The following is a 27,558-nucleotide window of genomic DNA, read 5'->3' as shown; positions in this document are numbered from 1 at the left end:
TTATCACACAGATCAGTGCAGACGTGAGACAATGGGATTTACAGAGGGAGTTCTGTTTCTGTTAGAAAGAAAAGACAGAATCCCGTTGTAACCCCTAAACCTAAACACACTAATATAGCCTACTGTCATGTCCTTATTTGGAACCAGAACTCCTCCCCTACCCCTCCCTCTATCCTTTCCCCATCATCCTCTCACTGCCCCTAGAGAAGGAGAAGAGGGAGTGATAGAACACTGTGTGTGTGTGTGTGAGAGAGATAAGAGGAGAAGGAAGGGTCATTAAGGGTTTTCCAGTAAATAATACTTTCACTTTCAACGGTCACCGGAGAAGAAACAGCGTCTGCCGCTCGCCTAACAGAATACAGTGTCCTTCACTGAGGGACGCTCAGGGATTATTACAGGGAATGGAGATTGTAATACTTGTTTCATTATTGTCTCTGTATTGTGACTTCACCGGTAAATTTGACTTCTGGTCTAGTACAACGTTGTGATACATGTGCCTAGGTATTTTATTTTCTGTTCAGTTTTTATATTTTAGTATTTTATGTATTTACTATGAAGTATTTTTAAATGAATGAATTGGAAAGCCTGTGTGTTACGTGGTACTTAATACATTTACATTTTACATTTTAGTCATTTAGCAGACGCTCTTATCCAGAGCGACTTACAGTAGTGAATGCATACATTTCATACATCTTTTTTTTCTCTTTGTTTTTCTTCTCCCTACCACGGGGGACCCTCTAATAGGACAGAGCGAAATATAATATCATTTGGAGTCAAACGTTCTGAGTCGATCTGGCCTCTACCCCTCCCTCCCTCCCTCCTTTCAAATTCTGTAGGAATGTATCTTCCCCCTTCCTGTGTGTGTGTGTGTATGTTCTTCATCTTGTGTGTGTGGATATTTCTGAGTTATGGAGTGTAACATGTGGTTGATTAACATTCAGATAGACAAACAGACAATAATATCGTCCTGTTTGGTTTGAACAATAAAATCAACAATAACAGAACAATAAAGTTTTAACTTGACCTTGGTCTTCCAGATGCTGAGTGCCTGGTGATCAGTCCTGCCAGGCTGGTGGTGAAGTATGGAGACCCAGCCTCCTCTAACTGCAGCTCAGATACCCCTGTACAAATGGGCTGGGAAGCCACCCAGGGAGGGACGGATCTAACAGACAAGGAGGTGAAGTTCCTACACTGGAGGGTGGACAGGTAAGCGAGGCAGACACAGCTGAGACTTTTAAAACCCACCTTCTTAGCCTTTAAAGTGGCAAACAGTGGCAGCTGGCTACTTTGTTGATGTTTGAACTTAAACTGTGATATTGCCTTTATTTGTTATTTGAAATGCACTTTAAATCAAGTTGTTTATTGTTTCAACTAAGGATTGCCACTTTAAATATTTCATTTGATTTGACTGACTGGAATAACAAACCAACATGCATCACAGAGGGAGGCCAGTGTCAGAAACAGCTGAACATCACAGTTTATAATGAGTGACATCTCTCTCTCTTATCTTCACTGGTGTTTCTGAATGTATTCCTAGTATGGCTCTGCACTGTTAAATCACTTTGTGTGTGTGTGTGTTTCTATTCCTCCACAGAGCTTCCAGACAGTGTGTCCATGACAGGCCCCTCAGGTCCGATGGTTGAGGGGAAAGAGTACGAGTTTAAGTGTCTCATCCAGAAGGTCGCTCCAGGTAACAGTCTCAATGTGTCCTTCTACAAAGCCTCTGCCATCGGTAGAAAGACAAAGACATTGTTATATGCACCAGATGTACCAAGGCAGACCACCAAGGAACCTATTAGTGGGGAATATCCCCTGCTGTGGTCCCCCAGTAGAGGTGATGATGGGGCCCAGGAGAACTGGGACCCCAACCTCCTCCTGAAGTGGAATCAGAGCCCTTCAACCTCGCCGTGCACTGTGAGTCCATCTGTTTCTCTGTTACTCGACTGGTGATGTCTGTCTCTGTTGTCTATCTGCTCTCTGTCTCTCTCTCTGTCTCTGATCTCTCTTTGTCTCTGCTCTCTTCTCTCTCTGACCTCTTCTCTCTCTGACCTCTTCTCTCTCTGACCTCTGCTCCCTCTCTCTCTCGGTCTTTGCTCTCTCTGTGTGTGTGTGTGTGTGTGTGTCTGTGTGAGGCAGGGAGAGAAAAGACTGGGGGTGAGAGGGCAGAGTGGGGTGGTGTGGAATATTGGGGGAGGGAGACAGAACGATTGGACGGAGGGAGAGAGAGGGGGATAGAGGGCAGAGTGAGGGAGAGAGGGCAGAGTGAGGGAGAGAGGGGAGAGTGAGCGAGAGACGGCAGAGTGAGGGAGAGAGGGCAGAGTGAGGGAAAGAGGGCAGGGGGAGGGAGAGAGGGCAGAGTGAGGGAGAGAGGGCAGAGTGAGGGAGAGAGGGCAGAGTGAGGGAGAGAGGGCAGAGTGAGGGAGAGAGGGCAGAGTGAGGGAGAGAGGGCAGAGTGAGGGAGAGAGGGCAGAGGGAGGGAGAGAGGGCAGGGGGAGGGAGAGAGGGCAGGGGGAGGGAGAGAGGGCAGAGTGAGAGAGAGAGGACAGAGGGAGGGATATACATCTGAGAATCTGACTGAAATCAACATTACCAGAGACTTTATACTGGACAACTCCTGGAAGTGTGCATCCCAAATGGCACCCTATTCCCTATATGGTCAAATGCAGTGCACTATATAGGGCAGGGGTAGGCAACCCGGTAACACCATCTGTAGATGCTCTACAGACTATCAGTAACATGTCAACTATCTACTAACCCTAACCCTCACCTTAACACTCATCTTAACCCTAAACTTAACCCTAACCCTTATTCTAAACCTAACCTTAACCGTAAATTTAGTAAGCTTCTGTTATCAATGGATAGTTTGTTGATATTATGACCAACTGGATTATCCAAATAAAGTGTAACTGGCAACCCTGGTTCTGGAGGGCCACAGGCACTTCATGTTTTTGATTTAAACCCACCTGGAAGACCAGGTGTGTTGAATTTAGGCTGAACTGAGCTGATCAATTGAATGTCTTTACGTATAGTAAATAATATACAGTGCATTCGGAAAGTATTCAGACGCCTTCACTTTTTCAACATTTTGTTACGTAACAGCCGTATTCTAAAATGGATTAAATCATTTAGGGATTTTCTTTGCAAAAACATTAATAATAAAAAACTAAAATATTCCATTTACATAAGTATTCAGACCCTTTACTCAGTACTTTGTTAAAGCACCTATGGCAGCAATTACAGCCTTGAGTCTTTTGGGGTATGTCGCTACAAACTTGGCACACCTGTATTTGGGGAGTTTCTCCCATTCTTCTCTGCAGATCCTGTCAAGTTCTATCAGGTTGGATGGGGAGCGTAGCTGCACAGCTATTTTCAGGTCTCTCCAGAGATGTTTAATCTGGTTCAAGGGCTGCTGAGCGTCGCTGGAGGCTCCGGGCTGAGGAGCGTCGCTGGAGGCTCCGGGCTGAGGAGCGTCGCTGGAGGCTCCGGACTGGGGGGCGTCTTTGTAAGTTCCGGACTGGGGACCTTCGCTGCAGGCTCCGTGCCATGGATCATCACTACTGGTTCCGCACCATGGATCATCACTGGAGGCTTCCTACGGGGAGCTGGAACCAGTCTCACCAGACTGGGGAGACGCACAGGAGACTGGGTGCGCAGAGCAGGCACAGGGCACACTGGGCCGTGGAGGCACACCGGAGGTCTGGAGCTCAGGGCTGGCACACCCCGTCCTGGCTGGATGGTCACTGTAGCCCAGCAAGGGCGGGACGCTGGCACAGGATGAACTGTGCTGCGCTGGTACCATGCGTAGAACAGGCGCAGGATAACCTGGGCCGTAGAGCCGCACTGGAGAGCAGATACGCTGAGCCGGCGCACTTCTTCCTGGCTGACGGCCAACTCTAGCACAGCAACTGTGAGGAGCTTGCACCGAGCGCACCGGGCTGTGAGTGCGCACCAGCGACACAGTGCGCATCACCTCATAATACGGTGCTTGCTCGGTCACTCGCTCCCCACGGTAAGCACGGGGAGTTAGCTCAGGTCTCAAACCCGACCTCGCCGATCTCCCCGTGTTCCCCCCGTGTGCCCCCCCCCCACCCCAAAAAAAATTGCCGCTGCCTCTCGGGCTTCTGTCGTTGATTCTCCCCGGTCCAGCTCGTCCTCCCAGTCAGCGCACGCTGCCTGGCCTTCTTGTGGTGGGTTATTCTGTCATGTTCTGAATCTTCAAATTCCCTGTCACATAGGAGCCAAGGCACAGCGTGCCGGTAATTCCACATCTTTATTGAAGGAAACCGAAACCAAAACAATAAACAGCTACGCAGCAAGAAACGTAACGCACTGTGCCGTACAAACACAAAAATAACAATAACCCACAAACACAGGTGGGGAACAGGCTGCCTAAGTATGATTCCTAATCAGAGACAACGATAGACAGCTGCCTCTGATTAAGAACCATACTAGGCCCAAAACAAAGAAATACAAAAACAACATAGACATACAACACATAGAATGCCCACCACATGTCACACCCTGACCTAACCAAACAGAGAAAAACGACTCTCTCAGGTCAGGGCGTGACAGAAGGTGTGGGTAATGATGGTTGCCAGGGCTGAAGCCATTTCCGCATAGTGCAGCTTTGATTGATAACCATGCCTACAATACTTTGATAATATTACCTTGTAACTTTATAATTTTGCCTTATATATAATGGATTTCATTCATTTGACAATGTTATTGCCTGCATTTGATTTCACGATCTCAGACCATTCTTGATGTTAGTCAGCAATGACTTAATACTTCATTCTACATTTCCTTATTATCTTATGGAGTCAGATCAAATACAATTGACTATTTACTTTGCTCATATACAAATTACATTGTCTGATTGTAAGGATTTTTTGTTTAAATCTTTGTCTCTTTTATTATCTGAGTATTGTATCCAGTTTTAATAAATAACAATAATGTATCTACTACTTTGCAAAAACTTAGTTTGAGTTCCTCTGTCCAGTGTCTGTGTTCTTTTGCCCTTCTTAATCTTTTATTTTTATTGGCCAGTCCGAGATATGGCTTTTTCTTTTCAACTCTTCCTAGAAGGCCAGCATCACGGAGTCGCCTCTTCACTGTTGATGTTGAGACTGGTGTTTTGCAGGTACTATTTAATGAAGCTGCCAGTTGAGGACTTGTGAGGTGTCTGTTTCTCAAACTAGACACTCTAATGTACTTGTCCTCTTGCTCAGTTGTGCACCGGGGCCTCCCACTCCTCTTTCTATTCTGGTTAGTGCCAGTTTGCTCTGTTCTGTGAAAGGAGTAGTACACAGTGTTGTATGAGATCTTCAGTTCCTTGGCAATTTCTCGCATGGAATAGCCTTCATTTCTCAAAACAAGAATAGACTGACGAGTTTCAGAAGAAAGTTCTTTGTTTCAGGCCATTTTGATCCTGTAATCAAACCCACAAATGCTGATGCTACAGATACTCAACTAGTCTAAAGAAGGCCAGTTTTATTGCTTCTTTAATTAGCGCAACAGTTTTCAGCTGTGCTAACATAATTGCAAAAAGGTTTTCTAATGATCAATTAGCCTTTTTAAAATGATAAACTTGGATTAGCTAACACAACATGATATTGGAACACAGGAGTGATGGTTGCTGATAATGGGTCTCTGAACGCCTATGTAGATATTATATTAAAAATGAGCCGTTTCCAGCTACAACATTAACAGCTATTTACAACATTAACAATGTCTACACTGTATTTCTGATCAATTTTATGTTATTTCAATGGACAAAAAGTGTGATTATCTTTAAAAACAAGGACATTTCTAAGTGACCCCAAACTTTTTTGTTTGTTGATACAACGGTAGTATTCTTTGATATGTATAAGGCCAGATATGACTTTTCCATATGGGTGCTCTGTACCAATGCCAAGGGTAGTCAGTACCAAGGCCAAGGGTTGTCAGTACCAGGGCAAAGGGTAGTCAGTACCAAGGCCAAGGGTTGTCAGTACCAGGGCAAAGGGTAGTCAGTACCAATGCCAAGGGTAGTCAGTACCAAGGCCAAGGGTTGTCAGTACCAGGGCAAAGGGTAGTCAGTACCAAGGCAAAGGGTAGTCAGTACCAAGGGTAGTCAGTACCAAGGGTACTCAGAACCAAGGCCAAGGGTAGTCAGTACCAAGGGTAGTCAGAACCAAGGCAAAGAGTAGTCAGTACCAAGGGTTGTCAGTACGAAGGAAAAGGGTAGTCAGTACCAAGGGTAGTCAGTACCAAGGCCAAGGATAATCAGTGCCAAGGGTAGTCAGTACCAAGGCAAAGGGTAGTCAGTACCAAGGCAAAGGGTAGTCAGTACCAAGGCCAAGGGTTGTCAGTACCAAGGGTAGTCAGTGCCAATGCCAATGGTACTAGGCAAAGGGTAGTCAGTACCAAGGCAAAGGGTAGTCAGTACCAAGGCAAAGGGTAGTCAGTACCAAGGCAAAGGGTAGTCAGTACCAAGGGTAGTCAGTACCAAGGCCAAGGGTTGTCAGTACCAAGGGTAGTCAGTGCCAAGGGTAGCCGGTGCCAATGCCAATGGTACTCAGTACCAATGCCAATGGTAGTCAGTGCCAAGGGTAGTCAGTACCAAGGGTAGTCAGTACCAAGGGCAATGGCAGTCAGTACTGACTACCCTTGGTACTGACTGCCATTGGCCTTGGTACTGACTACCCTTGGTAATAAGGCCAATGCCAGTCAGTACCAAGGGTAGTCAGTACCAAGGCCAATGGTAGTCAGTACCAAGGGTAGTCAGTACCAAGGCCAATGGTAGTCAGTACTAAGGGTAGTCAGTACCCAGGCCAAGGGTAGTCGGTATAAAGGCATCTCCCTCTCCCCCATCTCCCTCTCAATTTCTCTCTGTCTCTCACTCACCTCTCTTTAGCCTGTACTGTCATACAGAATTATTACTATGTTTCTGGTCACGAGGAGTAACAGAACAACATTTTTCTTGAGCTTTTTGGGAAATTCCAAACCAGTGACACCGACAGGAACCTACTACACTTCCCCTCGTCCTCTCCCCCCTCACTGCCCTTAGAGAAGCAGGAGAGAGAGGAGGAGGAGGGCTCACCCCTCACTGCCCTTAGAGAAGCAGGAGAGAGAGGAGGAGGAGGGCTCACCCCTCACTGCCCTTAGAGAAGCAGGAGAGAGAGAGATGAGGAGGGCTCACCCCTCACTGCCCTTAGAGAAGCAGGAGAGAGAGAGAGGAGGAGGAGGGCTCACCCCTCACTGCCCGTAGAGAAGCAGGAGAGAGAGAGAGGAGGAGGGCTCACCCCTCACTGCCCTTAGAGAAGCAGGAGAGAGGAGGAGGGCTCCCCCCTCACTGCCCTTAGAGAAGCAGGAGAGAGAGAGATGAGGAGGGCTCACCCCTCACTGCCCTTAGAGAAGCAGGAGAGAGAGAGAGGAGGAGGAGGGCTCACCCCTCACTGCCCTTAGAGAAGCAGGAGAGAGAGAGAGGAGGAGGAGGGATCACCCCTCACTGCCCTTAGAGAAGCAGGAGAGAGAGAGAGGAGGAGGAGGGCTCACCCCTCACTGCCCTTAGAGAAGCAGGAGAGAGAGAGAGAGAGAGAGGAGGAGGGCTCACCCCTCACTGCCCTTAGAGAAGCACGAGAGAGAGAGAGAGGAGGAGGGCTCACCCCTCACTGCCCGTAGAGAAGCAGGAGAGAGAGAGAGAGAGAGAGAGAGAGAGAGAGAGAGAGAGAGAGAGAGAGAGAGAGAGAGAGAGAGAGAGAGAGAGAGAGAGAGAGAGAGAGAGGAGAGAGAGAGAGAGAGAGAGAGAGAGAGAGAGAGAGAGAGAGGAGAGAGGAGAGAGAGAGAGAGAGAGAGAGAAGGGGCGGATCGTTGGGGAGTTTCCAGTAAAAATGATTCAGCTCCCTAACAGAATACAGTGTCCTTCACTGAGGGACGCTCAGGGATTATTACGGGGAAATGGAGATTGTAATACTTGTTTCATTATTGTCTCTGTATTGTGACTTCACCGGTAAGTTTGACTTCTGTTCTAGTACAATGTTGTGATACAGGTGCTTGGTAAGTTAGACTTCTGGTCTAGTACAATGTTGTGATACAGGTGCTTGGTAAATTAGACTTCTGGTCTAGTACAATGTTGTGATACAGGTGCTTGGTAAGTTAGACTTCTGGTCTAGTACAATGTTGTGATACAGGTGCTTGGTAAGTTAGACTTCTGGTCTAGTACAATGTTGTGATACAGGTGCTTGGTAAGTTAGACTTCTGGTCTAGTACAATGTTGTGATACAGGTGCTTGGTAAGTTAGACTTCTGGTCTAGTACAATGTTGTGATACAGGTGCTTGGTAAATTAGACTTCTGGTCTAGTACAATGTTGTGATACAGGTGCTTGGTAAATTAGACTTCTGGTCTAGTACAATGTTGTGATACAGGTGCTTGGTAAGTTAGACTTCTGGTCTAGTACAATGTTGTGATACAGGTGCTTGGTAAATTAGACTTCTGGTCTAGTACAATGTTGTGATACAGGTGCTTGGTAAATTAGACTTCTGGTCTAGTACAATGTTGTGAAACAGGTGCTTGGTAAGTTAGACTTCTGGTCTAGTACAATGTTGTGATACAGGTGCTTGGTAAATTAGACTTCTGGTCTAGTACAATGTTGTGATACAGGTGCTTGGTAAATTAGACTTCTGGTCTAGTACAATGTTGTGATACAGGTGCTTGGTAAATTACATTCTACTAAGCTAACATATGGAATTGTTTTAAGATGGTCATACCATTGATCATTTAGCAATTTGATTTTAGGATTTCTGTAAGTATCCCCCAAAAATATTTAAAACGAAAACTACCGCCATGTATTTCTTTTTACCTGAGAGTTTCCCCTTTCCTTAGTGGTGTCATATTAGTTTGTATACCAGAAGGTTCGGACGCTACGGACAGAAGTTGGCACATCGGTGGTACCGACTTCAGACGAGTCCCGTGGGGCTTGTGGGGGTCGTAGAGCAAAACGGAGAACACTATGATATTCGTGAGAGTCTCATCTTTCCGCTGTAGCTCTGCCACTTTCCACCGCAGATCCAGAATGACGACAAAAGGCGGATGCAGCAGATTGAGACGGAGCCCATACAAAAAAAGCTTCAGACGTATTTTGATGGGGATTTTATGACTATATCAATTAGATTGACGCAATCGACTCCTAATGGCTTAGGTGTTTTTCTGTTTCGTTTTTTAATATTTTAGTACTTTATGTATTTAATATGAAGTATTCTGAAATTGATAAATTGGAAAGCCTGTGTGTTTCGTGGTACTTATTATGGCAGAGTGAAATAGAATTTGGAGTCCAAAGATTCTGAGTGGATCTGGCTGTAGGTCAGTGTGTGTGTGTGCGTGTGTATGTAGGCTAATCACTCATTTCACATGGTATGATTGGTGAATACTAGGCAGAGGTTGCTTTAACAGGTTCTCTGTGTATATGTGTGTGTGTGTGTGTGTGTGTGTGTGTGTGTGTGTGTGTGTGTGTGTGTGTGTGTGTGTGTGTGTGTGTGTGTGTGTGTGTGTGGCATCACAGAGCACAATGGCAGGAAGAGGAGGGTCCAGATGTTGTCTGTGTTGCCATAGTGATAACTAGAGGTCATTAGAAGCATGGGGTCTGCTAGTACGGAAGATGTACTGTAGCATGTTGTGTGTGTGTGGTGTGTGTGTGTGTGTGTGTGGCAACATCTGGGTTATGGAGTGTAACATGTAGTTGATTAACATACAGATAGATAAACATTAGACAATAATATCGTCCTGTTTGGTTTGAACAATAAAATCAACAATAACAGAACAATAAAGTTTTAACTTGACCTTGGTCTTCCAGATGCTGAGTGCCTGGTGATCAGTCCTGCCAGGCTGGTGGTGAAGTATGGAGACCCAGCCTCCTCTAACTGCAGCTCAGATACCCCTGTAAAAATGGGCTGGGAAGCCACCCAGGGAGGGACGGATCTAACAGACAAGGAGGTGAAGTTCCTACACTGGAGGGTGGACAGGTAAGCGAGGCAGACACAGCTGAGACTTTTAAAACTCGTTTAAAAAAGGCTTCAATAGCCTTTAATTCATGGTTTTACTGGTATTTTAGACAGTTCTGGCTTCTATTTTTCATTGATTTATTTTAAATGCACTTTAAATATTTCATGACAGTGTGACTGACTGGAATAACAACCCAACATGCTTCACAGAAGCAGGCCAGTGTCAGAAACAGCTGGACATCACAGTTTATAGTGAGTGATGTCTCTCTCTTATCTTCTCTGGAGTTTCTGAATGTATTCTTAGTATGGCTCTGCACTGTTAAATCACTTTGTGTGTTTCCATTCCTCCACAGAGCTTCCAGACAGCGTCTCCATCAGCTATAGGAAGTACCCTGATCCGATGGTTGAGAAGCATCACTACCAGCTACAATGTCTTGTCCAGAACATCGCTCCTATTGAGAGACTCAGGGTGACCTTCTACAAAGTCAATACCACTGGTGAACAGACAGAATTAGACACACAACAGAAATCCAAGGACAACATCAAGACACCAGAGAATGGGACCTATACTCTGGACTTCACCCCTAGTAGAGATGATGACGGGGCCCAGTTGTGGTGTTCAGCCATGTTGGATCTGGGACCAGAGGGACCCCAACCTCCTCCTGTAATGGAATCAGACCGCCTCAACATCAACGTGCTCTGTGAGTCCATCTGGTTCTCTGTCTCCACACATTTAGTACAACTGTTAGTTGGATACCAGACGATTCAGGACATTGACTGATGTTGTTTTCACTTCATATTCTCTCATTAATCAACTTGTTTCTCATCTCTCTTTATCTCCTTCTCTCTCTCTCCCCCTCCTTCTCTTCCAGACAAGCATCAGATCACTATGAGTCCTGGATGTTTCTCCATGAGCGTCACAGAGGGTGACACCTTATCACTTAACTGTAGTGCAAATGGTAACCCTGCCCCCTCATACGATTGGATGATTGGTTGGTTGCATTGAGAAAATGTTCAGACCCCTTGACATTTTTCACATTTTGTCAAGTTACAGCCTTATTCTAAAATGTATTAAATCGTTTTTTCCCCCTCAATCTACACACAACACCCCATAATGACAAAGCAAAAACAGGTTTTTAGACATTTTTGCAAATGTATAAAAATACTAAACTTAATTATCCCATTTACATAAGAATTCAGAACCTTTACTCTGTACTTTGTTGAAGCACATTTACAGCCTGAAGTCTTCTTGGGTATGACACTACAAGCTTGGCACACCTGTATTTGGGCTCACGAGTGGTGCAGCGGTCTAAGGCACTACATCTCAGTGCAAGAGGTGTCACTACAGTCCCTGGTTCGAATCCAGGCTGTATCACATCCGGCTGTGATTGGGAGTCCCATTTGGCGGCGCACAATTGGCCCAGCGTTGTTCGGGCTTGGCAGGGGTAGGTCGTCATTGTAAATAAGAATTTGCTCTTAACTGACTTGCCTAGTTAAATAAAGGTTATATTAAACATGTGGGGAGTTTCTCCCATTCTTCTCTGCAGATCCTATCAAGCTCTCTCAGGTTGGATGGGGAGTGTCGCTACACAGCCATTTTCCGGTCTCTCCAGGTTCTCTCTGTACTTTTCTCCATTCATCTTTCCCTCAATCCTGACTAGTCTCCCAGTCCATGCTTCTGAAAAACATCCCCATAGCATGATGATGCTGCTGCCACCACCATGCTTCACCGCAGGGATGGCCGGTAGCCTAGTGGTTAGAATGTTGGGACAGTAACCAAAACATTTGCTAGGTCAAATCCCCGAGCTGACAAGGTAAAAATCATTCTGCCCCTGAACAAGGCAGTTAACCCACTGTTCCTAGGCCGTCATTGTAAATAAGAATTTGTTCTTAAATGACTAGTTAAATAAAAATATTAAAAAAAGGGATGCTGCCAGGTTTCCTCCACACGTGACGCTTGGCATTCAGGTCAAAGAGTTCAATCTTGGTTTCATCAGACCAGAGAATCTTGTTTTGCATTGGTCTGAGTCTTTAGGTGCCTTTTGGCAAACTCCAAGTGGGCTGTCATGTGACTTCTACTGAGGAGTGGTTTCCGTCTGGCCACTCTACCATAAAGGCCTGATTGGTGGAGTGTTGCAGAGATGGTTGTCTTTCTGGAAGGTTCTCCCATCTCCACAGAGGAACTCTGGAGCGTTTTCAGAGTGATCATTGGGTTCTTGGTCACCTCCCTGACCAAGGCCCTTCTCCCCTGATTGCTCAGTTTGGCCGGGCGGGCAGCTCTAGGTAGAGTCTTGGTGGTTTCAAATTCTTCCATTTAAGAATGACTGCTCTTGAGGACCTTCAATGCTGCAGACATTTCTTGGTACCCTTCCCCAGATCTGTGCCTCGACACAATCCCGTCTCAGAGCTCAATGGACATTTCCTTTGACCTCATGACTTGGTCTTTGCTCTGACATGCACTGTCAACTGTGGGACCTTATATAGACAGGTGTGTGTCTTTCCAAATCATGTCCAATCAATTGAATTTACCACAGGTGGACTCCAATCAAGTTGTAGAAACATCTGAAGGATGATCAATGGAAACAGGATGCACCTGAGCTCAATTTCGAGTCTCATAGCAAAGGGACTGAATACTTATGTAAATAAGTTGTTTCTGATTTTTATTTTTAATAAGTATAACAAATAAATGTAATCTATTTTTTTTTCTCGCTTTGTCATTATGGGGTATTGTGTGTAGATTGATGAGGATTTTTTTTATTTAATCCATTTTAGAATAAGGCTGTAACATAACAAAATGTGGAAAAAGTCAAGGGATCTGAATACATTCCAAATTCACTGTATCTCCCTTCCTCTCCTCTCTCCCTCTCCTCCTCATCTGCCTCTCTCTCTCCTCCTCCCCTCTGCCCCTCTCTCCCATCTGCCTCTCGTCTCTTTCTACTCTCCTGCTCTGTAGTGGACTACCTGCCCATCATTGCAGGGCTGGCTGCGGTGGTGATTCTCTTGGTGGTCTCCTGTTTCATCTACTCCTCTTACTGTAAACACTCAGGCATGGGCCACTAACAGCTGAATAACATGTTGCCACGACGACACAAGAACAAACACGTGGTGCACCACAACCGAATGGACCTTTATGTAGAGGAGGGGTCACAGCATGTGAACAGAGGTGAATGGTTGGAAATTCGGATGAGTGGGTGTGGCTCTCCACGTCCTTTTCTACTGCTCCCTCACAGAAAAAAACAACAAACACAGCTCCATTTATCAAATCAATTGTTTTTAAGTATTGAAACCAAACCATAACCATATGGTTTTGAATGAAAAGTTTTTGAATAGATATTAAACGATGAACTTAACATTTTTATTTTAAATGTAACCTTTAGTTAACTAGGAAAGTCAGTTGAGAACAAATTCGTAAATTATAATGAGGGCCTACCCCGGCCAAGCCCTAACCCGGATGACGCTGGGCCAATTGTGCGCCGCCCTATGGGACTCCCAATCACGGCCGGTTGTGATACAGACTGGAATTGAACCAGGTCTGTAGTGACACTTCTAGCACTGAGATGCAGTGCCCTTTAGCACTGAGATGCAGACCGCTGCGCCACTCGGGAGCGAACATAAATTCAAATAAGGTTAAATGTCATATTAAACACTAAATTGGCCAGGAGCCTAAGGAACGAAAATGAATTATTTAGGCCATATTATTTAATTATTTCCAGGCTATAGCCTACAAGAAATACATTGTGAAGCATTTACCAGTGCAACACAGTAAGCTGGTAGGAACCAGAGTATTTAAGCGGAGCTGGAACGGAGCAGAGCGTGCCCAATTTGACTGGATCGTGGAGTGAGATTCCCAAAGGCTGGAGCGTCGATCTTCTCCAATTTTGCTCCAGTAGCGCTCACTTCAGGAGTTCAGGGCATGCCCGGCCCAGCATGCATTTGTAGTCTATGTGTGTGCTGCTATATATAATAGCCCCTTGCTTTAGCTACTGTCATGGAGTTCGCTAAATATTTTCATAAAGAAGCTGATAAAGCACACAGGGTCTAAATCAAGGTGACTTACAAAGATGAGGACCAAGAGCAAGAGAGGGAGTGCGGTAACGTAGAATCAGTCCACTGTTATGTGTAAGGCTGCTGGTATGGCGTTAAACTGTTAGGTTATAGACCGGATGTCATTGTTTTATGCTTGGGATAAAGCAGTTGTTACACGCTGGCTACATGAAACATCCACAACTAAAGAATCATTGTGGAATCTTCCTTCCATCGAAGGAAGCTGTCAATGATCACGTTAGGCTGCGTTTCATTTTATTTTTTTCATGGCGGTTTGATCGTGGGGGAGGCGCTAGTAATGTCTGCAGTTGTCGGTTTGGCTACTTGTTTCAAGGTATTAGGCTATAAATACATATCTTTGCCAAAATTCGTCATTTCTCCCATGTCTTATTTGACAATTAGTTGTTCTGAAATGTTTATTGCTTGCCAACATTTTTCTCCCTCCTCTGTGTTTAATATAACACACAAACATTCATTATTCATTTCGGTTGCCTATCCTGACGTGACGTTTGTTCTATAGAAAGTATTTGACTCTAGTGACAGAATTAAGGAAATTAGAAGGGGGGGGGGGGGGGGCAGATTTCAGCAAGGCCATTTTCCTGCCTGCCGAAATCCCCCCCCCCCCCCCCCCCCTTTCTAAATTCCTTAATTTTGTGTCGAGAGTCAAATACTTTCTGTGGCACACACTACTGGTCAACATGAGCTACCAAAATGATTCTGAAGTGTGCCAGTCCTTGCAGTCCCAAGATAGAAGGGATGGGGGTGATATTCGGCACAACACCTGTTCTCAAGGCACCATCGCATGAGCCTGAAGCCACAGACTGGCTAAACTCCAGTTTCTAAAAATGAATTTAAAGACACTAATAACTCATTTTTCGTCGAGTTTATATTTAATTCTAAGTAAGTCACAGCCTGTAGGGTACTATGAGGTATCTAGCCCCCCATAAGAACAATGTCTAATTGCTGACAAAAAAAAGCAACATTTGGTGAAAAAATTATTAAGTGGAAACAGGTCATGTTTAGGCAGAATAAACTATAAAGGGAGATACATGGCTACAGTTTACACTTTTTTTTTTTCTTTTTTTTTTTGTTATTTCATGAAATGTTGTTTTTCGAAAAGGAGCTGTTTTTAAAGTACCAGGGTAACTGACCGTAACTGTCCCAGGGGGTGCCAGTTACCCCTGTAGAAGATTATGGCATAGGGTTTCACACAAGTGTGTTAAAATCCATTTAGTCAGTTTTATCTAGAAATGTACAATTGCACAAAATGCTATTTGAATAGTGCAAGATTTTAAATCTCAGCAATCTTTAAAATGAAATTCAAGAGCAAAAGGTTTTTAATTCAGAAAAAAACATTAATTGAATATAATATTACATATTTTATTAATTTAACTTGGCAAGTCACTTAAGAACAAATTCTTATTTACATTGACAGCCTACTCCGGCCAACACTGGGTCAATTGTGCTCCACCCTATGGGACTCCTAATCATGGCCAGATGTGATGTAGCCTGGTTTTGAACCAGGGACTATAGTGACACCTCTTGCACTGAGATGCAGTGCCTTAGACCGCTGCGCCACTCGGGACCCAATAGCAATGTCATTTAATAACATTGGAATTTAACATTTCATAACAATAGCTTAACTAATTAATTCAGTGTAACATTGATGTGGCAACTCTCTTATGCTCTGCTGTCGCACAATTCTAATTTGGACATAGGTCTGAAATAAAGCTATCCCCAGTAAAATTGGAGCACAACTCATGAGCCCACCTCTTGCACTGCTCACACCTAATCCAGTCCCCGCCTGTGACTGAAAACAGGGGGAAGAGATGCCAATTGAAAAGTTCTCTCTTAAAAATGTAGCTTGCTATCTAGCTATATGACATCACAATGCTGTGTAAAATACCTACAAGGTTACAAAACAACATTAACTGTAAAGCTATCAGTCATAATGTTTCACAAGAAACATTTACAACTGCAGTTAAGTTACACTATCTTTTTAATGTATTTTACCTCAGACATCTGGTAGTAAGGTTGCTAGCTAGCACTCCTAGCGGCTTGTGCTAACTAGCTAGCTGGCTAGCATTTACTGCTATTAAAGTTGCTAGCTAGCACTCCTAGCAGCTTATGCTAACGTAGCTAGCATTTACTGCTAGTGAAGTTGCTAGCTAGCCAGTCAATGTTAGCGCACTTGTTTGTATTTGAATGTAGGATACACTATGTGGATTGCCTGTGTATGTAGGCCTATGTAATATTAGTGTATTCGACTATTTCAGCCACACCCGTTACTGACAGGTGTATAAAATTGAGCACAGCGCCATGCAATCTCCACAGACAAACATTGCGGGTAGAATGGCCTTACTGAAGAGCTCAGTGACTTTCAACGTGTCACTGTCATAGGATGCCACCTTTCCAACAAGTCAGTTTGTCAAATTTCTGCCCTGCTAGAGCTTCCCTGGTCAAATGTAAGTGTTGTTATTGTGAAGTGGAAACATCTAGGAGCAACAACGGCTCAGCCGCGAAGTGGTAGGACACACAAGATCACAGAACAGGACCGCCGAGTTCTGAAGCTCGTAGCACGCAAAAATTGCCTATCCTCAGTTGCAACACCCATTACCGAGTTCCAAACTGCTTCTGGAAGCAACGTCAGCACAATAACTGTTTGTCGGAAGCTTCATGAAAAGGGTTTCCATGGCCGAGCAGCCATACACAAGCCTAAGATCACCATGCACAATGCCAAGCGTCGGCTGAAGTAGTGTAAAGCCCGCCGCCATTGGACTCTGGAGCAGTGGAAGCGCATTCTCTGTAGTGATGAATCACTCTTCACCATCTGGCAGTCCGATGGACGAATCTGGATTTGGCGGACGCCAGGCAAACGCTACCTGCCCCAATGCATAGTGCCAACTGTAAAGTTTGGTGAGGAAGAATAATGGTCTGGGGCTGTTTTTCATGGTTCGGGCTAGGCCCCTTAGTTCCAGTGAAGGGAAATCTCAACGCTACGGCATACAATGACATTCTAGATAATTCTGTGCTTCCAACATTTTGGCAACAGTTTGGGGGAAGGCCCTTTCCTGTTTCAGCGTGACAATACCCCTGTGCACAAAGCGAGGTCCATACAGAAAGGGTTTGTCGAGATCGCTGTAGAATATTGGAGGCTGCTGAGGGAGAACAACTCATAATAATGTCTGGAACGGAGCGAATGGAATGGCATCAAACCATGTGTTTGACAGATTTTATACCATTCCACTGATTACTCTCCAGCCATTACCGCGAGCCCGTCCTCCCCAATTAAGGTGCCACCAATCTCCTGTGGTGTGGAAGAAGTTGACCGGCCTGCACAGAGCCCTAAACCTCAACTCCATCGAAGACCTTTGGGATGAATTGGAACGCTGACTGCGAGCCAGGCCTAATCGTCCAACTAATGCTCTTGTGGCTGAATGGAAGCAAGTCCCCGCAGCAATGTTCCAACATCTAGTGGAAAGCCTTCCCAGAAGACTGGAGGCTGTTATAGCAGCAAAGTGGGGACCAACTCCATATTAATGCCCATGATTTTGGAATGAGATGTTCGTGTCCATATACTTTTGGTCATGTAGTGTATCTGGTTACACTTGAAGACCGGTGCAAAATCAAATACCACACTTTTCAATTGCAGATCATGTTAATTTCAGTATTTATTAACTTGCATTGCATTGTCTAATTCACTCAGTCATCATAAAGTACCAAATAACAGGATATGTGTGCAAAGAAAGCACTATTATATATGTATGCACATGGGTGTGTAGATTAATGCATTTATTTTGTATATATTTTCCCAATAAAGAACCATTTGGAAGTACTCAGAAGGTGTTGCCTTCCCTGTAGCTCAGTTGGTAGAGCATGGTGTTTGCAACGCCAGGGTTGTGGGTTCGATTCCCACGGGGGGCCAGCACAGGAAAAAAAAAAAAAAACGTATGAAATGTATGCATTCACTACTGTAAGTCGCTCTGGATAAGAGCGTCTGCTAAATGACTAAAATGTAAATGTGTTAACTTGATGTGATTTCAACAACAACAAATCTGCTTTTTGCTCCTTGTGCGCCCTCCTGTGGCTGACGCTATAGATTACATATGTGATTATAAACAGAATGTACCTTAACGTTTTGCTCTAGAAATAAAGAAACATTCCACAGAGATTAAAATGAACTAAGTCTAAAAATATAAAGGTTTACTTTCACAGTGAATTATTAGTTCAGGACCCTCTGCTTCTCGAAGACTCCAAACCCATCTCTGTCGCACAATTTCTACGTCACACTACCTCGCAGATCGGAAGCAACAGAGCTTTCCAGAAAATACTTCTGAGCTGAGGCAACGAGTAGAGGGCGGCGGGTTCTCTGCAAGCTTACCTCGCATTTTCTCTCTTTCAACAGGACCAAAGTTGACATTTTTTCTTTACACATCATTCCATTTAGTGTGCTGTTGTTGCGTGGATTTCCCACGGAAGAGAAGGAGAGAGAGCTAGAAGATGACGTCTAGGACTATTGATTACAGTGTGTGGGACCACATCGAAGTGTCGGATGACGAGGATGAGACTCACCCCAATATCGACACCCCGAGCCTCTTCCGATGGAGGCATCAGGTAGCTATGACAACAGGCGATATGTCTTCACTAAAATAATACTAATACAGAAATAGCTCACGTACGTGACTAGTTAGGCAGCTAGCGACAGTAGCTATGTCAGCAAACACTAACTAGCTAAGTTCTTAATCAGTACTCAACCGGCTAATCTAGTTAGCTGGTCAACTAACGTGACTAACGTTAATCCAACTGGCTAAAGTGCTAGCTAGCTAGGCTTAGCTCTGGTCCAGGGTGTTAACTAGGCAAGGCTTTCAACATTCGGGCTTTACAGTAGTAGCCTAGTTGCTCAATAGGAGTTTGTCCACAGCTCTGTCTCTCTGTGTCTGCCTTTCCTTCCTGTCTCTCTTGCTCAATAAGAGTTTGTCCACGGGTCTGTCTCTCTCTATCTCTCTCTTCCTGTCTCTCTTGCTCAGTACGTTTGTCCACAGCTCTAGCGTGCTCTCTCTCCTTGTCGGTCTCTCTTGCTCAATAAGAGTTTCTCCACACAGCCTGTGATTCACCTTAACCTTGGCTAGCTACATCAACTAATCCAGCAGAATTGTGCTAGGTACAATATCTTGCCTTGAACATAATTATTATTTTTCTTCTTCTTTGGGATTTGGTTGGCGGATTGCATCCAACTTTTATGTTGCATATGCTGCCACCTACTGTACTGGAGTGTGAGGCCAGTCACAGCCTACCTACATTAAATGATCTTCATTAGTCCTGTTTCTGTAAGATGTTTGGTTAGCTAGCGAATAGGTAACATTTTAAAGAACAACAATGTTACTATCCCCCACCCCTTTCTTCTCCCTCCTCCACCCTCCCTCTCATCACCCCCTTCTCTCCCTCCACCCTTCCTCTTCTCACCCTCCACCCTTCCTCTCATCGCCCCTCTTCTCACCCTCCTAGGCGCGTGTGGAGAAACAGGTGGCCTTCGAGGAGAAAGGAGAGGAGCTGGAGAGGAACATGGCAGAGTGTAAGAGACGTCTGGAAGAGGTGCAGTACAGAGTGAAGGAGTTAGAGGAGGAAGGAAAGAAGGAGGGAGAGGAGGAGGAGGAGAGGAAGACGGCGCTGAGCAAGGCCCAGGCCGAGGAGAAGAAATACAGAAAGGATCAACGCTTGTGGGAGAAGAAGATGGAGGAACATCGGAGAGAGGAGAAAAAGATGCCTTGGAACGTTGACACGCTCAGCAAAGAGGGATTCAGCAAGGTGAGATATTGAGGCTGTAGCATTTCGCTACACTCGCAATAACATCTGCTAAATATGTGTATGTCCACCTCTGGCCTGCTCGCCTCCCTACCTCTGAGGAAGCCCAGTTCCCGCTCAGCCCAGTCAAAACTGTTCGCTGCTCTGGCACCCCAATGGTGGAACAAGCTCCCTCACGACGCCAGGACAGCGGAGTCAATCACCACCTTCCGGAGACACCTGAAACCCCACCTCTTCAAGGAATACCTGGGATAGGATAAAGTAATCCTTCTAACCCCCCCCTTAAAAGATTTAGATGCACTATTGTAAAGTGGTTGTTCCACTGGATATTATAGGTGAATGCACCAATTTGTAAGTCGCTCTGGATAAGAGCGTCTGCTAAATGACTAAAATGTAAATGTAATGTATGTGACCAGTCAATTAGATTTGATTTTAGATACACCACTCCCTCAACAAGGAGGGCTTCAGCCAGGTGAGATAGAGATACACCACTCCCTCAACAAGGAGGGCTTCAGCCAGGTGAGATAGAGATACACCACTCCCTCAACAAGGAGGGCTTCAGCCAGGTGAGCAAGAGATACACCACTCCCTCAACAAGGAGGGCTTCAGCCAGGTGAGCAAGAGATACACCACACCCTCAACAAGGAGGGCTTCAGCCAGGTGAGATAGAGATACACCACTCCCTCAACAAGGAGGGCTTCAGCCAGGTGAGATAGAGATACACCACACCCTCAACAAGGAGGGCTTCAGCCAGGTGAGATAGAGATACACCACTCCCTCAATAAGGAGGGCTTCAGCCAGGTGAGATGGAGATTACACCACTCCCTCAACAAGGAGGGCTTCAGCCAGGTGAGATGGAGATTACACCACTCCCTCAACAAGGAGGGCTTCAGCCAGGTGAGATGGAGATTACACCACTCCCTCAACAAGGAGGGCTTCAGCCAGGTGAGATAGAGATTACACCACTCCCTCAACAAGGAGGGATTCAGCCAGGTGAGATAGAGATACACCACTCCCTCAACAAGGAGGGATTCAGCCAGGTGAGATAGGAAGACAATACATTACTTTGTTGAAGGATAAATCATGAAGATATGGGCTGTCATCACAACTATTGATGTCACATGTTATTCCTCTACTGTCAACTGTCCTGTCCACTGAAAATATATTTCTCTCTCTCCCCTCCTCTCCATCCCTTCTTCCCCCAGAGTATGTTGAACATCAAGCCGGAAGCGACAGAGGAGACAGAGGAACAGAAGGAGGAGAAACACCAGACTTTTGTGGATAAACACAAGAAAGAGATCAAACACTTTGGTGAGTTTCAACACCTCACAACTAAACCATTTAATGTCTGTATTCTACACTCTTCTCCCTCTCTCTTTCTCTCTTCCTCTCTTTCTAACCTGTGTGTGTGGTGTGTAGGGATGCTTCGGCGTTGGGAGGACAGTCAGAAGTACCTGTCTGACCACCCTTACCTGGTGTGTGAAGAGACGGCTAACTTCCTGGTTATCATGTGTATCGACCTGGAAGTGGAGGAGGTGAGGGGGGGGTGTGTTTCACAGATATTGTGTGTGTGTGTTTACATCTTTCTGTGTCTTTGTGTATGTTAACGTGTGTGTGTGTGTGTGTGTGTGTGTGTGTGTGTGTGTGTGTGTGTGTGTGTGTGTGTGTGTGTGTGTGTGTAGAAACATGGTTTGATGGATCAGGTAGCCCATCAGACCATAGTGATGCAGTTCATCTTAGAGTTGGCTAAGAGCCTGAAGATCGACCCTCGAGGATGCTTCAGAGAGTTCTTCCAAAAGATCAAGGTTTGTGTGTGTGTTGCCTTTGTTCATGAAAAGGCCAGTATTCAATCAGAGGCGCGTTATTGCATACAGACAGAAACGCTGCAGATATCGGCTCAAGTGGAAATGACCTTTAAATGAAAAGCCTTGTTTTCTTGTCGATAACGCCCCTTTGATTGAATCCCGGCTTTATGGGTTGATGTTTTAACTTCACGTGTGTATGTACTGTGTACACGTATATCGGTATGTCACACCTCTGTCTCTCTGTCAGACTGCAGACCAGCCCTACCAGGAGGCCTTTACTGATGAGCTGGAGTCATTTAAAGAGAGAGTTCGAGGCAGGGCTAAGATCAGGATACAAAAGGTCATTTTCCCTCCATTTCTTTTTCTTCCTTCAGGTGTTTAAAAGTATTTTTTATGGAAGTGGGAGAATTTCAAAGCGATATTTCATCCAAAAACATTCTGACATTCACATTTTTCTGGGACTGTATCAAAACTGTGGACTGATGAACAGAATACTAAAATGCATACATGCATACATACAGTTGAAGTCGGAAGTTTACATACACTTAGGTTGGAGTCATTAAAACTCGTTTTTCAACCACTCCACAAATTTCTTGTTAACAAACTATAGTTTTGGCAAGTCAGTTAGGACATGTACTTTATGCATGACACAAGTAATTTTTCCAACAATTGTTTACAGATGGATTATTTCACTTATAATTCACTGTATCACCATTCCAGTGGGTCAGAAGTTTACATACACTAAGTTGACTGTGCCTTTAAACAGCTTGGAAAATTATGTCATGGCTTTAGAAGCTTCTGACATTATTTGAGTCAACTGGAGGTGTACTTGTGGATGTATTTCAAGGCCTACCTTCAAACTCAGTGCTTCTTTGCTTGACATCATGGGGAAATCAACCAAGACCTCAGAAAAAAAATTGTAGACCTCCACAAGTCTGGTTCATCCTTGGGAGCAAATTCCAAACACCTGAAGGTACCACGTTCATCTGTACAAACAATAATAGTACGCAAGTATAAACACCATGGGACGACGCAGCCGTCATACCGCTCAGGAAGGAGACGCGTTCTGTCTCCTAGAGATGAACGTGATTTGGTGCGAAAAGTGCTATTCAATCCCAGAACAACAGCAAAGGACCTTGTGAAGATTCTGGGGGAAATGGATACAAAAGTATCTATATCCACAGTAAAACAAGGCCTATATCAACATAACCTGAAAGGCCGCTCAGCAAGGAAGAAGCCACTGCTCCAAAACCGCCATTAAAAAAAGCAAGACTATGGTTTGAAACTGCACATGGTGACAAAGATTGTACTTTTTGGAGAAATGTCCTCTGGTCTGATGAAACAAAAATTGTTCAGTCATAATGACCATTGTTATGTTTGAGGAAAAAGGGGGAGGCTTGCAAGCCGAAGAACACCATCCCAACCGTGAAGCACAGGGGTGGCAGCATCATGTTGTGGGGGTGCTTTGCTGCAAGGAGGGACTGGTGCACTTCACAAAATAGATGGCATCACATGGAAGGAAAATTACGTGGATATATTGAAGGAACATTTCAAGACATCAGTCAGGAAGTTAATGCTTGGTCGCAAATGGGTCTTCCAAATGAACAATGACCCCAAGCATACTTCCAAAGTTGTGGCAAAATGGCTTAAGGACAACAGAGTCAAGGTATTGGAGTGGTCATCACAAAGCCCTGACCTCAATCCTATAGAACATTTGTGGGCAGAACTGAAAAGGCGTGTGTGAGCAAGGAGGCCTACAAACCTGACTGTTACACCAGCTCTGTCAGGAGGAATGGGCCAAAATTCACCCAACTTATTGTGGGAAGCTTGTGGAAGGCTACCCAAAATCGTTTGACCCAAGTTAAACAAATTCAAGGCAATGCTACCGAATACTAATTGAGTGTATGTAAACTTCTGACCCACTGGGAATGTGATGAAAGAAATAAAAGCTAAAATAAATAATTCTCTCTACTATTATTCTGACATTTAACATTCTTAAAATAAAGTGGTGATCTTAACTGACCTAAGACAGGGAATTTTTACTAGGATTAAATGTCAGGAATTGTGAAAAACTGAGTTTAAATGTATTTGGTTAAGGTGTATGTAAACTTCCGACTTCAACTGTACATAGAGTTAAATATGAGGCATTGGTGAGGTTCAAAATGAAAATAATAAACTCATTGTTAAAGGCTATGGAGGAGTATGAGGAGGAGGAGAGACAGAACAGACTGGGGCCTGGTGGACTGGACCCTGTGGAAGTCTACGACACTCTGCCAGAGGTAACACACACACACAGTCAGTCAGTCAGTCAGTCATACCCAGAGAGAGACAGACACACGCAGAGACACACACAGTGAGACACACACACACAGTCAGTCAGTCAGTCATACCCAGAGAGACACACGCAGGCAGACATGCAGGCAGAGAGACATGCAGGCAGAAAGACACGCAGAGAGACATGCAGGCAGACACGCAGAGAGACAGACAGACACATCTTCATAATAGTCAGCAACCTATGGTCACATATTCAGAGGAAGTGGTCGCCAACCTCAGCCTCCTTTTTTGACCTCTGACTTGTGATGTCACATCCTGTTTCACAGGAAATGAAGAAGTGTTTTGATGATAAAGACATCTCAATGCTGCAGGAAGCTATAAGCAAGATGGATCCCGTGGTGAGTGTCTCCTGTCTCTAACTCTAACTAACTCTCTCTCTAACTCTAACTAACCTGTGTGTGTTGTGGGGTTCCGCAGGAGGCAAAGGGCCACATGAAGAGGTGTATTGACTCAGGACTCTGGGTTCCCAACGCCAATACCGACAACGAAGAGGACAAAGAAGAAGACGAGGAAGAGGAAAAGGAGGACGAGGAAGAACCAGAGAAGGAGGGAGAGGCGGAGGAGGAGAAATGACTCTGTCATGAATTGAACCCTTCCGTTAGACTTTTGACCTTTTCAGACCTAGCTATACTCTTTACTAACATTAGCTTGTCTTATTGAAAACATGCTGTGAAGATGCTAACTTCCCTAGCGTTAATTGGGCTAGTATCGCCAGCATTAGCCTGACCCATTGAAAACCTGCATCGGGCCAGTATTTACAAAGAGTCTCAGAGTAGGACTGCTGATCTTGGATCTGAACAACATCACATGTACAAGGGGACCTGATCCTAGATCATCACTCCTATTGGATCTGATCTGAACATCATCACATGTACAAGGGGATCTGATCCTAGATCAGCACTCCTATTCTGAGACGCTTTATGAAAATGTGGGGTGAAGTTTCCCCTAGGTACAGGTCTAGGATCAGATTCCCCTCCCCCAATCCTGACGTTAACCATTTGGGGAAAATGCTAAACTTCACCCTGCTTCCGTTTCTACCCATAGTCCCTTTCTCCATGACCCCACGTTTATATTTACCACCTCCACCTCACTTCTTATCCCTGCTGTCTCTTCTACCCATAGTCCCATCTTTATATTTACCCCCCCACCTCACTTATCCCTGTTGTCTCTTCTACCCATAGTCCCATCTTTATATTTACCCCCCCACCTCACTTATCCCTGCTGTCTCTTCTACCCATAGTCAGTGGCGGTTCTAGACCATTTCAACTGGGGGGCGGGGCCAAGCTGGGGCCAGTTGTACTGTTAGAGGGGCCAGTTACATTAGACGTTATTGTTGTCATATCATTTTCTTCACTGCATTGCAGGCAAAAGACCATGTTCCGCGTTGTCACTGTCTAATAACGGATGTAAAAAGAACGATAGCAAAAATTAGTTATGTAAAAATGATTTCATACTCCACATTTAGGGGGTCCACAAGGGGGTCCAAAATTGTTGTCACAGGGGCCCTGCCCCCCCCCCCCCCCCCTCCACAGAACCGCTAGTGCCCATAGTCCCATATTTATATTACCCACCTCACTTCCGGTTTAATAGCACGTGATCTGTTTGATTTTGTTATTCATAATTGTTTGTTTTGTTTTATAGGTGTAGTTCCACTCTCCACTCCCTCCCCTTCCAGTCACCTAGAACTCAGACCAGTCTTTTGAAATGTTACCTTGATCTTAGAACCGCTACCCAACAGAAACTCATTCAGAACTGCTCAACCCCGGTTTTAAACCCTCCAATCTCACCTCCATCCCCTCTGGACCAAACCATCTCTCAGGCCTGTCTCTGTCTCTCCGCATGGGTCAAACCACTTTAAACCAGATGAAACAGGTTAAAACCAGTGCAATTCTGATCGGAGCTCCTCGCTGCAGCTGGGACAGAGCGGGTGTGGTCTGTCAGTTGACTCCACCCCTTTCGTTATTACAGTTGTGTCTCTTGCTTAGTAAAGTTGAGCTGCAAAAACAATATCTTTCTCCTCGTCCTTTGTACATTGTTCTTTTATTCAGTCTCTGTCTCTCTCTTTCGGTGAACATGGTGAAAATATAACCCCGTAAATGGTCTTTTGTATTGTTTCATCAATGCCATTGGATACTGCCAGATACCTGCTATGTGGTGACATCACCCTCCCGGTGTATCAGAAGCCAGACTCATCTTTCTACTTTACAGTAGAAAGATGACAGAATCCGTTCCCTGTTTGATTTATGCAACGACAATTACTGGTAAGCAGGTGTTTGAGGCTGACCAATAGATTTATGAAAACATGTTGTACTGGCCAATAAAACACTTTCAATGGTAAAGACACCAGATAATATGACAACCTGACAATGGAAACACACATGAAATGACCACTGATAAGTAAGAGAAAAAAAGAGGGAGACAGTTACTTTCTACAGGAAATCAGAGGAATCCTGCATCCAGCAGGTACAGTAGAATGGGGGGAACGGAGTTGAACTATTCTGTAGATAGTGAGGGATAATATACTGTAGAAATGTACCTACGTAACAGGTCCGTCCAGTGATGACCAGAAGACTGGTGTCATCACCGGTAGGAACAGGCGTCCAGGAGACTGGTGTCATCACCGGTAGGAACAGGTGTCCAGGAGACTGGTGTCATCACCGGTAGGAACAGGCGTCCAGGAGACTGGTGTCATCACCGGTAGGAACAGGAGACCGGTGTCATCACCGGTAGTAACAGACGTCCAGGAGACTGGTGTCATCACCGGTAGGAACAGGCGTCCGGGAGACTGGTGTCATCATCGGTAGGAACAGGCGTCCGGGAGACTGGTGTCATCATCGGTAGGAACAGGCGTCCGGGAGACTGGTGTCATCACCGGTAGGAACAGGCGTCCGGGAGACTGGTGTCATCACCGGTAGGAACAGACGTCCGGGAGACTGGTGTCATCACCGGTAGTAACAGACGTCCGGGAGACTGGCGTCCAGGAGACTGGTGTCATCACCGGTAGGAACAGGCGTCCAGGAGACTGGTGTCATCACCGGTAGGAACAGGCGTCCAGGAGACCGGTGTCATCACCGGTAGGAACAGGCGTCCGGGAGACTGGTGTCATCACCGGTAGGAACAGGCGTCCGGGAGACCGGTGTCATCACCGGTAGGAACAGGCGTCCAGGAGACTGGTGTCATCACCGGTAGGAACAGGCGTCCGGGAGACCGGTGTCATCACCGGTAGGAACAGGCGTCCAGGAGACTGGTGTCATCACCGGTAGGAACAGATGTCCAGGAGACTGGTGTCATCACCGGTAGGAACAGATGTCCAGGAGACTGGTGTCATCACCGGTAGGAACAGGCGTCCAGGAGACCGGTGTCATCACCGGTAGGAACAGGCGTCCGGGAGACTGGTGTCATCACCGGTAGGAACAGGCGTCCGGGAGACCGGTGTCATCACCGGTAGGAACAGATGTCCAGGAGACTGGTGTCATCACCGGTAGGAACAGGCGTCCAGGAGACCGGTGTCATCACCGGTAGGAACAGGCGTCCGGGAGACTGGTGTCATCACCGGTAGGAACAGGCGTCCGGGAGACCGGTGTCATCACCGGTA

At 45.4% G+C, this 27,558-nt stretch overlaps 2 protein-coding genes across 4 annotated transcripts; both read left to right on the top strand.

The window, feature by feature from the left end:
• Positions 1 to 236: 236 nt before the first annotated feature.
• On the top strand, positions 237 to 14,389 carry LOC123723956 (intercellular adhesion molecule 2). 3 transcript variants are annotated; one of them, XM_082967575.1, is made up of 8 exons: positions 237 to 453; positions 1,038 to 1,206; positions 1,595 to 1,914; positions 9,831 to 9,999; positions 10,151 to 10,230; positions 10,332 to 10,679; positions 10,851 to 10,937; positions 12,932 to 14,389. In XM_082967575.1, exons 4-8 carry the CDS (start codon positions 9,923 to 9,925, stop codon positions 13,036 to 13,038), a joined length of 699 nt encoding a protein of 232 aa, XP_082823701.1. In that variant the 5' UTR covers positions 237 to 453; positions 1,038 to 1,206; positions 1,595 to 1,914; positions 9,831 to 9,922; the 3' UTR covers positions 13,039 to 14,389. The 3 variants fall into 3 exon arrangements, with proteins under 3 accessions (XP_082823701.1, XP_082823700.1, XP_082823698.1); XM_082967574.1 differs by lacking the exons at positions 237 to 453; positions 1,038 to 1,206; positions 1,595 to 1,914 and adding an exon at positions 5,032 to 5,140; XM_082967572.1 differs by lacking the exons at positions 237 to 453; positions 1,038 to 1,206; positions 1,595 to 1,914 and adding an exon at positions 7,842 to 7,990.
• Positions 14,390 to 18,320: 3,931 nt separating this feature from the next.
• LOC106595578 (hsp90 co-chaperone Cdc37) lies at positions 18,321 to 25,970 on the top strand. Its single transcript, XM_014186946.3, has 9 exons — positions 18,321 to 18,636; positions 19,528 to 19,827; positions 21,030 to 21,135; positions 21,244 to 21,359; positions 21,507 to 21,629; positions 21,877 to 21,969; positions 23,819 to 23,908; positions 24,230 to 24,301; positions 24,381 to 25,970. The coding sequence occupies exons 1-9, from the start codon at positions 18,523 to 18,525 to the stop codon at positions 24,534 to 24,536; spliced, it is 1,170 nt and encodes a 389-aa protein (XP_014042421.1). The 5' UTR covers positions 18,321 to 18,522; the 3' UTR covers positions 24,537 to 25,970.
• Positions 25,971 to 27,558: the final 1,588 nt, after the last annotated feature.

This window comes from Salmo salar, chromosome 02 (assembly GCF_965601325.2).
Source record: "Salmo salar chromosome 02, fSalSal1, whole genome shotgun sequence".
NCBI classification, from domain to species: domain Eukaryota; kingdom Metazoa; phylum Chordata; class Actinopteri; order Salmoniformes; family Salmonidae; genus Salmo; species Salmo salar.
This window is presented reverse-complemented; position numbering and strand designations above follow the sequence as displayed.

Excerpts from the sequence above, each read along its gene's own strand:
- LOC123723956 (XM_082967572.1), top strand. The coding sequence starts at position 7,939 with ATGGAGATTGTAATACTTGTTTCATTATTGTCTCTGTATTGTGACTTC. Across the intron at positions 10,680-10,850 it reads CCTCAACATCAACGTGCTCT|ACAAGCATCAGATCACTATG; the intron begins GTGAGTCCATCT and ends CTTCTCTTCCAG. Across the intron at positions 10,938-12,931 it reads ACTTAACTGTAGTGCAAATG|TGGACTACCTGCCCATCATT; the intron begins GTAACCCTGCCC and ends CCTGCTCTGTAG.
- LOC106595578 (XM_014186946.3), top strand. The coding sequence starts at position 18,523 with ATGACGTCTAGGACTATTGATTACAGTGTGTGGGACCACATCGAAGTG. Across the intron at positions 21,630-21,876 it reads AGTTCTTCCAAAAGATCAAG|ACTGCAGACCAGCCCTACCA; the intron begins GTTTGTGTGTGT and ends TCTCTCTGTCAG. Across the intron at positions 21,970-23,818 it reads CTAAGATCAGGATACAAAAG|GCTATGGAGGAGTATGAGGA; the intron begins GTCATTTTCCCT and ends TCATTGTTAAAG.